At 41.9% G+C, this 12516-nt stretch overlaps 1 protein-coding gene across 2 annotated transcripts in view; it reads left to right on the top strand.

Moving 5' to 3' along the window:
* Nucleotides 1-226: 226 nt before the first annotated feature.
* LOC103546714 (proline-rich protein HaeIII subfamily 1-like) overlaps nucleotides 227-12516 on the top strand; it is a 34923-nt gene continuing 22633 nt past the window's right edge. The window contains exons 1-4 of one of the 2 annotated variants that reach the window (XM_070619111.1): nucleotides 227-319; nucleotides 1225-1260; nucleotides 2201-3654; nucleotides 4814-4902. In XM_070619111.1, coding sequence (XP_070475212.1) covers nucleotides 256-319; nucleotides 1225-1260; nucleotides 2201-3423 — 1323 coding nt within the window. In that variant the 5' untranslated portion in view covers nucleotides 227-255 and the 3' untranslated portion in view covers nucleotides 3424-3654; nucleotides 4814-4902. Of the gene's footprint in view, nucleotides 320-1224; nucleotides 1261-2200; nucleotides 3655-4813; nucleotides 4903-12516 lie in introns of those variants that run through there. The other variant, XM_070619112.1, reaches the window with a different exon arrangement.

Genomic DNA, 12516 nt, shown 5'->3' on the forward strand with positions numbered 1-12516 from the left:
ACCCAAGTCACATGTGGTGCCTTTTAAGAGTGAGACAGCAACAACAAGCTCTCCACACCATCTTGCTGGGCAAAGTCCCAAAAGGAAACAAGGGATGCACTTGACTTGACTGAGTAAACTCTCACGTAGTCGATCAGGTGACGAGGTCCATCCAGAGTGGAGCTCAAAGATTCCATTGTTCTGTTGTCTTTATAAAGGAAGCCGCCCGGGTTCTCCCAGCACAGAGTCGGGAGCAATTCCAGAGCTTCCTCCAAGATGCTGCTGGTTGTGCTCTCAGTGGCCTTGCTGGCCCTGAGCTCAGCTCACCGCCCAAATTATGGTAAAAACACAAAAATGGCGCGGGGGGTATTGGGACTCTGCTTGGGGCTTGGCAGATGACACTGCAGTGAGGAAGGAGGTATGGAGGGGAGAGAAATGAGAGGAAAGAGGAAGCTACAGTGGTCTTAAGACAAAGATAAGGCCAGTCATGTCCTCATTGCATGCCATGTCCTTATATTTTATTTAAAGTGCAGTTGGAACCCAAGAAAGAATTTCAGCCATGGGAAAAACAAGGTAGGGTTTATGTTTTGAGAAAAGTCTCTCTGACTGTGCTGTGAAGGATGCACTGGACGATGGTGAGACTGGTACAGGAGACGTTCAGTTATGAAGATATTATGGTAATGAATATAGACAGTGAGTGAGGTAGCATTGCTAGGGGATGCGATATAGACGAAGATGAACACACATCAGAGCTATTTTAGAGACAGAGAAAAGAATAGGAGATTTCTTTCTCTCTACGTAGAGATAGAGAGATACCAGGGCCCAAGATTCTCATTTTTCTCCCACCCACATTTAATATTTCAGTGTGCTGTGGGCGATTTATGGAAGACTGTATCCAAATATTTTCTCCTGGTCACCCCTTTTGAACAGCATGTTAATATAAATCTAATAGTTAATGATGAAAGAGGGCAGAAGTATACTAAAACATGAAATACTATAGCACTTAGCTTAAATTAGCATTAGGCTTTGAAGGATCCTAGGTTGGTTGATTCTCAGGATACTAAAATCCTTGCCATCCCCTTACATCTTCCTCCCTATCCAAGGGCATCACAGACCATGACAGACAAGCTAACTTATGAGATATACAGGTAGTTGTTGGAAGGGTGTCTTTCCCTGTAGAACAGTTGTGAGCTCTCAAAGATTTGGGACTTCATTTTTCACTTCATCCTGTGCTTCTTTTCCTAGATGATTCCTATGAAGTGTATGCCGACCTTATATCAGGTAAGTCCCAATTAATCCTCAATCAAAATTCATTCCTTTCTTTTCTCAAGAATTTTTCAATTCTCCAATGTTTTATTATCATCATTTTCTTGTCAAATATTGATTAATGTTAGTACCCTAGAGAAATAGGCCATCCTTTAACCAACCTTAATTCTGGGAACCAAGAGCAGGTCCCCAACTTGAATAACAGAGATGTCTCTGGCCTGGATGACAACAGGAGTGTGCTGCCTGTTCCCTCAGGCCCGGAATGACTGCTGAGAGGTGACAGAAAAAGGGCAGAAGTCTTAATTCTGACTCCTTCATCCTACTGAAAACCAACCCCTAGGTTTTTTCCTTCTTCCCCAGTGTTCCTCTCTATAAACCTGTGGTCTAACAAGAAATGCAAAGAAATAAGGATCTGGATCCCTTTTCTCCATGTTTCTGCACTTGACTGTGTCCCTGTGGCCAATAACAATTTGCCACAGATCTTTAGTGAATCCTGTGTGGGCCATCACTGTCTCTCTCTCTCTTAGTATTTCTCTACCTGGGTCTTTCAGCCTGAGGTTCCCCCATGGAGCCCAAGTGGCCAGACTGGGAGTCACAGTTGGCAAGTTATGTCAGTGGCTCGAAATAAAACTGGCAATATAAGTGAAATTAATAATCACTTTTCTTTTACTCTGCCTTTGGAGACATTCTCTGGGAATTTTAAGATATCTAAGAACTGCTGCTTCATCAAACTCAAAGTCACATGTTTGTCTCAGGAGCAAAGAACTAGCATTTCCATATCACTGGTGTGCACATTAAGATTTTACTGCATAAGGGAGCTGTGGACAGGAGTGAGGTTGGAAGTTAGGAGGCAGGCTCTGAGAAAAAAGGGTGTTGGAAAAGGTCATCAGAAATGAAAAGGAAAGGGGAGAATTCGATCACTAAGCTCATCTATTCTTCTGTCATACCCTTGCAGATGAAGATAACTCAAGCCAGAGCCAAGAGCAAGAGCCTCAGAGACCACCTCCTGGAGGAAGACCACCTCCTGTAGGACGCCCACCTAGACCCCCTTCAGAGGATGTAAACCTAGGGGATGCTCCTGAGCAGCAACCACCCAGACCACAAGGCAATCAAAATCCTCCTCCCCCACCTCCTCCTGGAGGGCCCCAGGGACCACCACCCCCACCGGCAGGACCTCCACCTCCAGCCCCTCCTGCTGATGGAGACCAACAGGATGCTCCTGAGCAGAGAGGACCCCAAAGAGGAAGACGCCCAGAAAGATCCCCTTCTAAGGATGCTCCCCAGCAGCAACCACCCAGACCACAAGGCAATCAAAATCCTCCTCCCCCACCTCCTCCTGGAGGGCCCCAGGGACCACCACCCCCACCAGCAGGACCCCCACCTCCAGCCCCTCCTGCTGATGGAGACCAACAGGATGCTCCTGAGCAGAGAGGACCCCAAAGAGGAAGACATCCAGTAAGATCCCCTTCTAAGGATGCTCCCCAGCAGCAACCACCCAGACCACAAGGCAATCAAAATCCTCCTCCCCCACCTCCTCCTGGAGGGCCCCAGGGACCACCACCCCCACCGGCAGGACCCCCACCTCCAGCCCCTCCTGCTGATGGAGACCAACAGGATGCTCCTGAGCAGAGAGGACCCCAAAGAGGAAGACGCCCAGAAAGATCCCCTTCTAAGGATGCTCCCCAGCAGCAACCACCCAGACCACAAGGCAATCAAAATCCTCCTCCCCCACCTCCTCCTGGAGGGCCCCAGGGACCACCACCCCCACCGGCAGGACCCCCACCTCCAGCCCCTCCTGCTGATGGAGACCAACAGGATGCTCCTGAGCAGAGAGGACCCCAAAGAGGAAGACATCCAGTAAGATCCCCTTCTAAGGATGCTCCCCAGCAGCAACCACCCAGACCACAAGGCAATCAAAATCCTCCTCCCCCACCTCCTCCTGGAGGGCCCCAGGGACCACCACCCCCACCAGCAGGACCTCCACCTCCAGCCCCTCCTGCTGATGGAGACCAACAGGATGCTCCTGAGCAGAGAGGACCCCAAAGAGGAAGACATCCAGAAAGATCCCCTTCTAAGGATGCTCCCCAGCAGCAACCACCCAGACCACAAGGCAATCAAAATCCTCCTCCCCCACCTCCTCCTGGAGGGCCCCAGGGACCACCACCCCCACCGGCATGACCCCCACCTCCAGCCCCTCCTGCTGATGGAGACCAACAGGATGCTCCTGAGCAGAGAGGACCCCAAAGAGGAAGACATCCAGTAAGATCCCCTTCTAAGGATGCTCCCCAGCAGCAACCACCCAGACCACAAGGCAATCAAAATCCTCCTCCCCCACCTCCTCCTGGAGGGCCCCAGGGACCACCACCTCCAGGGGGCCAGCCACAGCAGTAATATGGAATTCAATGGGAGGTATGATTCTATTTCACTCTCCATCAAAGGCCCTAATACCTACAGTTTCAAACTTCACTTTGCCAATGAATCAACTGGAAACATGTTGGAAGTGCAGAGTCCTAGGGCCCATTTATAAGGATTTCTCTTTGGATATTCTAAAATAGGGTCAAGACTTTATTTTTAACAATCTGTTCAAGGTAATTTCCATTTTGAGATACACTGCCATAAGTCTCAAATGTAGACTTTTTCCCCAAGATTACCTGTCTTAAAATGGGCTGGTAAAGAGGAACTAGAGCAGTGTCCTCCCTTTGGTCCTCCCTTCTGCTCCTCCTCAGGCTCACAGACTTCCCATCTCAAGTTTCCACTGGACCGCTCTTTGCTCTGTCCTGCCTCACAACAGGCTTCCTGGGTCCAGTGTCCCTGCTAAATGATACTTCAATTTTATACTGCTAAAACTTACATAGTCTTTTAAATATTTACTTTTAAATTAGTATATGCTCAAGATAAAAAAAAATAACACTAACAGAACAGAGTGGTGTGAAATTAAATCTTAAAGGCTTGTCTCGCCCATCTCCCCACATCCTCCCCAAAACCAACCACTATAACACTTTTGAACATCTTCTTAGAATAATTTATGCTTATTTAAACATAAACTAATCTTTTTATTTTTGCAAATGATATCTTAATATGCAGAATTAACATTGCTCATTTCAAATAACGTTTCTTAGAAAACTTCCTTTTCAGTTCATAGAGGTACAAGGCCCTGTTTGGTCTTTTTTGCTTTTGTTTTATGATTGGACACTAATTCATTGTGTGGCTATGTCAAGATTTCTATAACCAGCCCTCTGCTAGTGGACATGTAGGCTGTTTCCATTTCTACTGTGATAGAATATGTTGCATCTTTGTAAATATCTCTTTGAACATTTTCAATAACAAACAAAAGATAAACTCTCTGAGAATAATCTATTTCATTCATCTTCCAAGCGACTACTTAGGGCACATTATCTCCCAGGTGTGTAAAAAAAGGAAACAAAAAGAAATTAGGAAGGAACAGGGAGAGCGAGAGAGGGAGAAAGATGGGGTCCCACTTACTTCACTTCTGTAACTCCAGCAATGGATTAGAAACTACCTGCCATGTCTTGCCTTCTCTATCAGCTTCCTTTCTTGTCTGTTTCAGAAAAGGAATATGAAGATAACAGCCGTTCAGAAAGCAATCACGCTGGAATAATCAGTCTGTCTTCAATACCAATAAAATAATCAGCATCCAATTTCTGAGTGCCATCTCTCATTCTGGGTGTTTGTGAGTCTGGAATTTGAGGGCTGTGAACACAGCACAGGACCATCAAAACCCCTTCTCTTTCATGCTTTCAACAAGCTTCATCCTGGGCCATTTTCCTAGAAAACATTTTTGCTTTGCTCTTTCTTTGGGAACAGGAATAGATCTCTCCTCTTTCTCCCTCCTTCTGACACCTTGATTCACAAGCCAGCTGCCAACTGAAAGAATGCCAGTCTTCCTCCCTTCTCTGGATGATACATCACAAGTACTATTTCTTAATATCATACCTCAGAGCTTCGATGGAAATTAATGTTAAAGAAACAAGGAAAATATAACAAATGTGAGGAAGTTCCATTGACTGATAGAATTCTCAAAATTTACAAAATAATTTCTCTTGCTCGCTAGGGACACGGATGTGGTGCTAGGCCTCTTCTCCCGCTAAACCACTATACCCCATTCTCTCATTTTTATCATTGCTCAATTCTCTCACACCTAAGGCCACCCACATTCTTTAACAAAACCTGAGTGGATTTCATAACGGAGGTAGCGTAGTGCATTGTAAAATAGAAGCAAGGAATTTGGAGTCCTTCAAACTGAGTTGAAGTCCTAACACTTTTTCCTCCAGGGCTGAACATTCACCACACTACTTCAACTCTCAGAGCCTCAGTTTCCTCATCTGCAAAATGAAGATATAGTAAGACCTACACTAAGGGATCCAGAGTAAGGTACCTAAAACCTTCCAGAGATTGACCTCACCTCTTCCTAATAACTATCAGAGGAAAGAACAACACACACAAAGTTTTAAGGAATTAAATGTTCCCAAATTTAGAAATTTGAGAAGGCTTTGTCAAAAGATCTAATTACTACATTCTCTGACAAGGTCTCTTCTGCCTTTTAAAAGAAAAAAACTCACTTTGTCTATATTTATTAGCATTTTCTTCCTTACCATTCTATTTGGAAATGCCTTATTAGGAATTTTCTCTGAATATCTACGCATCTGTTGTGTATATTGTTACACATTTCACATTGATATTTAAATCATGACATTTTGAAATGTAAAGTCTTCTTAAGCTTCTCCCACATCAGGAGTGTGTTAGAGAACACAACGAAGTATTGCTCTCATCAGATCAAAGTTGGCCCACCACTCAACTTAGAGTATCCAGAATGAGAATACAGGAAAAAAAATACTCTTTTCTAACAGATTGCATAGCTGGTTCTTAGATGAAAACAATGAAAGAGACAAAGTTCTTACAATTCTAATAAAGGATAAAAGAACTAGAAAAATACAAACCAGAAATGAAAGATTAACTCTAGATGCATCAATTTTAAAAAGAACACGAAAGCATGATGTAAAACTCTATTCTGATATGAAACTTTCAGTGATGTTGATGTTATTGTAAGATGACTTAAATTACCAAATTTGACCCAAGAAGTTTAAGAAAAGTTGAGTAGAAAAGAGCCATGAAAGAAATGGAAGATGTTGATCGGAAACTGTCTCCAACAACCTATCACTATTGCCTCCAGCATCAACGGACATTGCAAATTTCAATATCTAACTTTTTATATCATGAAAGAATGTGTCACTCTTGTAATATTGAAATTGTTCTCAAATATAGAAAAGGTTAACAAGTTTCTAAATTCATTCAGCGTGGTTCACAAAACAAAATACATGAACCTGAAAAAGTGTTTCATATATAATTCTCTGCACATGTTCAGAGCAGCATTATCACAATAGTAAGAAGATCACGGCCACAAAAATGTCCTTCCATGGACAACTAGATATACAAAATATGATCTATGCATACATTACATGCAATGATTTATAAGAAATATAAATATTTGGTTATTCAGGTGACCACCATATATTTCTCAGATATATTTGGTCTTCAGCCACACTACCTGGCTCCCATCTCCCAAAATCCTTGGAATCTCCTGACTGATAAGAGCAATGGGAGAATCTTGTGTGATCATATTTGGTCTCTTGCCCTCAGTTCCTGACAATGCTTCAGTGCCATAAAGGTGAAATGAGTGTCTTATTGTTCATAACATGCACTTTCTACCACAACATAAACTCTGATAATCAAGGCAACTTTTGTAAAGCACCTAAGGAGAGAGACTGGTTGCCAGGAAAACCAACCATGAGGAGAGTTTTGGAACTTTCATTCCCATTCCCTGATTTCCGGGGAGAAGAGTAGTGGAAGAGGTCACATCAATACCAAAGGCCAGTAGATAATCAATCATGCGTATGTGACGAAGCTTCCATAAAAATCCAGAAAGAGGGGATTGAGAGAGTTTCCATCTTGGGCAACGAAAACACTTCCACATGCCACATGCTGGGCCCCAAGCTCTACAAGCATAGAAGTTCCTTTGTTCAGGACCTCCCCTTATGTATCACTTCATCTGGCTGATGATTCCAATCCTTTAATCTCCTTTGTAATGAAACAGTAATCTAGGAAGCGGACTGATTTTTCTGAGTCCTGTGAGCTGTGTTAGCAAATGAATGGAACCCAAGAAGGGCATCGTGAGAATCTCCAATTTATAGCCTGTCTGTCAGAAGTGCAGGGAACAACCTGAACTTGCACTTGGCATCCTGAGTTGGACAGAGTTGCTGGAACCTCCAATCTGTAGCCAGTGGGTCAGAAGCAGAGGTAACAACCTTGACTTGCAGCTGGCATCAGAAGTTGTGGGTGGTCTTGTGGGACTGAGCCCTTCACCTGTGGAATCTGGTTCTATGTCTAGGTAGACTGTGTCAGAGCTGAGTTGAATTCTCAGACACCCTGCTGTTGTCCAAGAATTGCTTGTTGGTGTGGGGAAGGCTCCACATACAAAGGCTGAAATTGGGTCCAGGGACTCTTTCAACGGAATATAGTCACGAGACATGTAACCATGTTTCGGTCAACAATGCACTGCATATACAATGGTGGTCCCATAAGCTTAGTACCACATAGCCTAGGTGCATAGTAAGCTATGCCATCTAGGTTTATGCAAGTACATTCTAGGATGTTTGCACAACAATGTTGCCTAGTCACTCATTTCTCAGAAGCGATTCTTGTTGTTAAGCGATGCATAGTGGTATTATTCAGCCTTAGAAAAGAAAGGAAATTCTGACACATGCTACAACGTGGATGAACCGTGAAGAAATTATGCTATGTGAGATAAGCCAATCACAAAAGGACAAATACTTTAGGATGTCATTTATAGGAGGTTCCTAGAGTAGTTGAATTCATGGGCTCAGAAAGTAGAATGAAGGTTGCCCTGGGCTGCAGAAGGAGACAATGGAGAGTTAGTGTTTAATAGGTACAGATTTTTCCTTGGGGAAGATGAAAAATTTCTGGAGATGGATAGTGGTAATGGTTGCACAACAATGTGAATGTACTTAATGCTACAAACCTGTGCTTAAAAATGTACGCTGGTAACTTTTATGTTATGTGTGTTTTATCACTAAAAACTTTTTTAAGCGTTTTTGTTCTCTGATGTTTCTTTAAATTATGAATCTCGTTCCAAAGAAATTTGCTTTATCTCTATCACACAATATTTATCACATAATGATTTCACTGTTGTTCAGCTGTAAATTTCTTTCCTCATAATTTTTCTCTAACCAAAGGTTATTTTATACTATACTAAGTTTCAAGTCGTAGGGGTTTAAACTATCCTCTCACTATCGATATGAACTGTCATATTTTCAATGAATTCCTTCCTTAAATTTTATGCCTATGGTCGATTTCTAAGAATGATTCTCGGGTGCTCAAAATAATGTCTTCTCTACTTCTAGATAAAGTTCTATATGTTATATATGTTCAAGCTTAACAATATCACTTCTATCTTTTCTTATTTTTGCCTGCTTCAACCATGAGCTTAGGATTTTAACATGCCGTCTGCTCCCTTTGGTGTCTTTTGTTCCCCAACTTTACCACAGACTGTCTTGGTATCTTCCTCACTCAGTTTGTGATTAGTATGATTATAATTTCAAGGGAAAGGATTGCCTTTTGAGACAAAAATAAATTTACTAGGTGATTTTACTCACATTACAGCCCACGCAGCTCATTTTCACCTCTGGGATATAGCTCTCTTCTTTCTGGAGGCCTTCCTCCAGAAAGGGTTTTTAGAGAGGGTCTTCTGAGGACTTATACACTAGAGAATACATGTATTGTCCCCTCAATTTAAATGATAGTTCAACGGATATATATTAGATCTTGAAAGTCTTTCCTTCAATACGTTAAAGAAAAGTTACTACACTTCTTCTCTGCCTCCAGTATTGCTGTTGAGATGTCTAATGTCAATCTGATATTTTTATTTTGGGTATGATCTTCTCTTTCTCCCTAGTCACTGTTAATATTTTCTGACTAACTCTCATGTTTCTAAGTTTCCTGTAAGCTGTTTTGTGTGGCTGTCCTTTTCTTGTTGCTCCTGTTGCCCCCCCATGAGTTCTTTCAATGTTGGATCTTTCGTCTCGTCTTGTCTGCATGCTCAAATCATTCTCCTTCATTTTGTCTAATGTTGCTCAGGATTTTCATGTATTTTTTGTAGTGAATGGTCTTTTCAGTTGTCTGGTTATTTTTCCCGTGCTCTCATGTTCCCCTGAGGGTATCAATTATATTGTGTGACAATGAGTACCAAGGAGTGGCCAAAGCACAGACTTAAGGTTTTGAGACTCCTGATGATTTTAAGAAGGTGGAGGATGTGCACTCTCAAGGAGGACATTCATGTCATGGAGTGGGACCAGCCCCTGTATGCTGACCCCCCACGAAATGACTGTTTACCTTAGGGAACTGCTATACCTCCACACCAACCATTGCTCCTTGCCAAGAACTTTTCTCGCTTAATTGTAACTCACTATCTTGTGGTATGGTAGACAAAAGAGTGAATAAATCAAAGTATCTCCCTTATCAGTGTTTCCCATCTATTCTCAACCTCAAGCTACTATTTTCACTCACACCATCTCATAACAATGTTCTATCTCTTTAAGCTTTCTCACAGTTTTTACTTTAGTTCTTCAGATCCAAATACTCTCCCCTCACTTCTATGGCATCTCCAGAATTGGATTAAGCAGAAAGCCAGGAACTGGATCTATTTCACATGTTATTTAAAAAGTCTCTGTTTTACAAACACTTTATTTCAACATTGATAAAAATAAAATAACTTCTACCTACAGTGTTGCCAAGCATCAAATAAGTAACCACATGTGAAAGTGGTTTAAAAAGCAAAAACAGGGGCTGGCCCAGTGGCGTAGTGATTAAGTTCACACACTCCGCTTCGACGGCTAGGGTTCACAGGTTCAGATCTCAGGCACAGATCCACACACCACTCAACAAGCCATGCTGTGGCAGTGTCCCACAGACCAAAGAAATAGAGGAAGATTGGCACATATGTTAGCTCAGTGACAATCTTCCTCAAGCAAAAAGAGGAAGATTGGCAACAGATGTTAGCTCACGGCCAAACTTCCTCACCAAATACAGTAAAAATACCTCACCAATGTGAATATAACTATTAGTAGGAGCAAAGTCATCATAGTTTGAATGCATTTGTCTTACAGCCGGGTCCAGTGGACAAGGAAAGTTATTTGGCTCTATCTTCAAAATATATCCACATTTGACCACTCTTCACTCTTCCTGCCGTCACCTTGGTGGAATGGTGGCTGGTCCAAGTCACCATTACCTCCCATGTAGATTATTGTGGAAGCCGCCTATGGGTCTCTCTTCTCCTGTTTCAGCACCCACAGAGTGATTCCAGTAACATATAGATCAGACCATGTCGGAATCCTGATCAAAACCTACCTGTGGCTCCCCATGTCATCATAGATCATTCATAGAGAGGCATACTTAATATTTTTAGCATGTCAATAACACAAAAAGCAATATACAGTCAAGGCAGTCCCTATCAAAATCTCAACAGTATCTTTTTGCAGAAAAAGAAACCTCTATCCTAAGATTCATACGGATACTCGAGGGACACCAAATACCCAAATAATCTGCAAAAAGAAGAACAAAGTTGGAAATCATACATTCATGATTGAAAAACTTACTACAAAGCTGTGGGAATCACTGTGGTACTGGCATAAAGACAGATATGGAGACCAATGCAACAGAATCCAGAGATAAACTCCAGATATATGTCAAATGCTTTTGGACAAGGGTGCCAAACCATTCAACAGCGAAAGGACCATCTTTTCAACAAATGTTGTCAAGAAAGCTGGATATCCACATACAAAAAAATGGAATTAGGACCTTACCTTGCACGATGTACAAAGTTAACTTGAAATGGATCAAAGACCTAAACATAGGAGCTAAAATTAGACAACTATTAGAAACCATGACATTGCACTTGGCGATGATTTCTTGGATATGACACCAAAAATGCAGGCAAAAAGAGAAAAGGAAAATATTAACTGGAATTGATCAGAATTAAAAACCTCCACATCAAAAGGAAAACACCACAAAGTAAAAAGACCACCCACAGGATGGAAGAAAATATTTGAGAATTAAAACTTTCTAAAGGTACTATACGAAAAATAAATAAAGAATTACTACAATGCAAAAGGTAAACAGAAACGCAACTCAATGACAAAATAGCCAAAGGACTTGAATAGACAATTCTCCCAAGAAGACATCCAAATGGCTAATAAGCATCTGAGAAGATGATCAACATCACTAAATGATATGAAAATTTTACTCAAAACTAAACTAAGATACCACCGCAAGCCCATTAGAATGATGTTTTTTGAAAAAGAAAACAGAAAATAACAAGTGTTAGCAAGGATGTGGAAAAATTGTAACACTTATACACAACTGGTAGGAATCTAAAGCTGTGCAGTTGTTGTGGAAAACAGTAAGGCAGTTTCTAAAATCTTAAACATCAAATTACCAAATATACAGAAATTCTACTTCTGGGTTTATACCCAAAAGAACTGAAGCAGGAACTCAGACAGAAGTCTGTACAACCTCTGAGCAAAGAGTGGCATTACTCACACTAGCCAAAGGGTAGAAACAACCCAAACATCCTTCACCGGGTGACTTTATAAACAAAGTGTGGTGTGCATGTGCATACAATGGAATATTATTCAGCCTTAAAAAGGAAGGAAACTTAGGCTTGAGAAAGGAAAGAAAGCCTAAGAGGAAAGAAATGGAGACCGATACATTTTAGGTCTCTGATAAGGGCCCCCTACCACCTGGCTTACATCTTCAAAACCTACAACAGATTTGAAGTACCCAGGAGTGAATAAGAGATCCAAAACTAAGCTCTGAAAAATGAAACAAAAGATATCTGCATCTGGCCTTCTGGCAAAGTCTGAGGAGGCAGAAAGCCTTGTGCAGAAAACCTCTTGTCCAGGTGGAAGACACATAACAGATTAGGAATGACTACAAAGAGATGCTTAGACAAATGCTCCCTGTATACACAGCACAGTCAAGTGGAAAGTCTTTTCCAAGATGACCAAGATAGGTATGAACATCCCTGGAAGATGGCTAAACCAGAGAGAGGACAGAGGGCCACAGCAGTGGATGCCAGAGTGGACTAACATCCATAACCGGGGAGAATCTCGAAAGTCTCCATCAGTGCCATTATGGGACCAACAAATGGAGACCTGAGGGATAAAGATGAAGCACAAT

This window comes from Equus przewalskii, chromosome 5 (genome assembly GCF_037783145.1).
Source record: "Equus przewalskii isolate Varuska chromosome 5, EquPr2, whole genome shotgun sequence".
Classification (NCBI taxonomy): domain Eukaryota; kingdom Metazoa; phylum Chordata; class Mammalia; order Perissodactyla; family Equidae; genus Equus; species Equus przewalskii.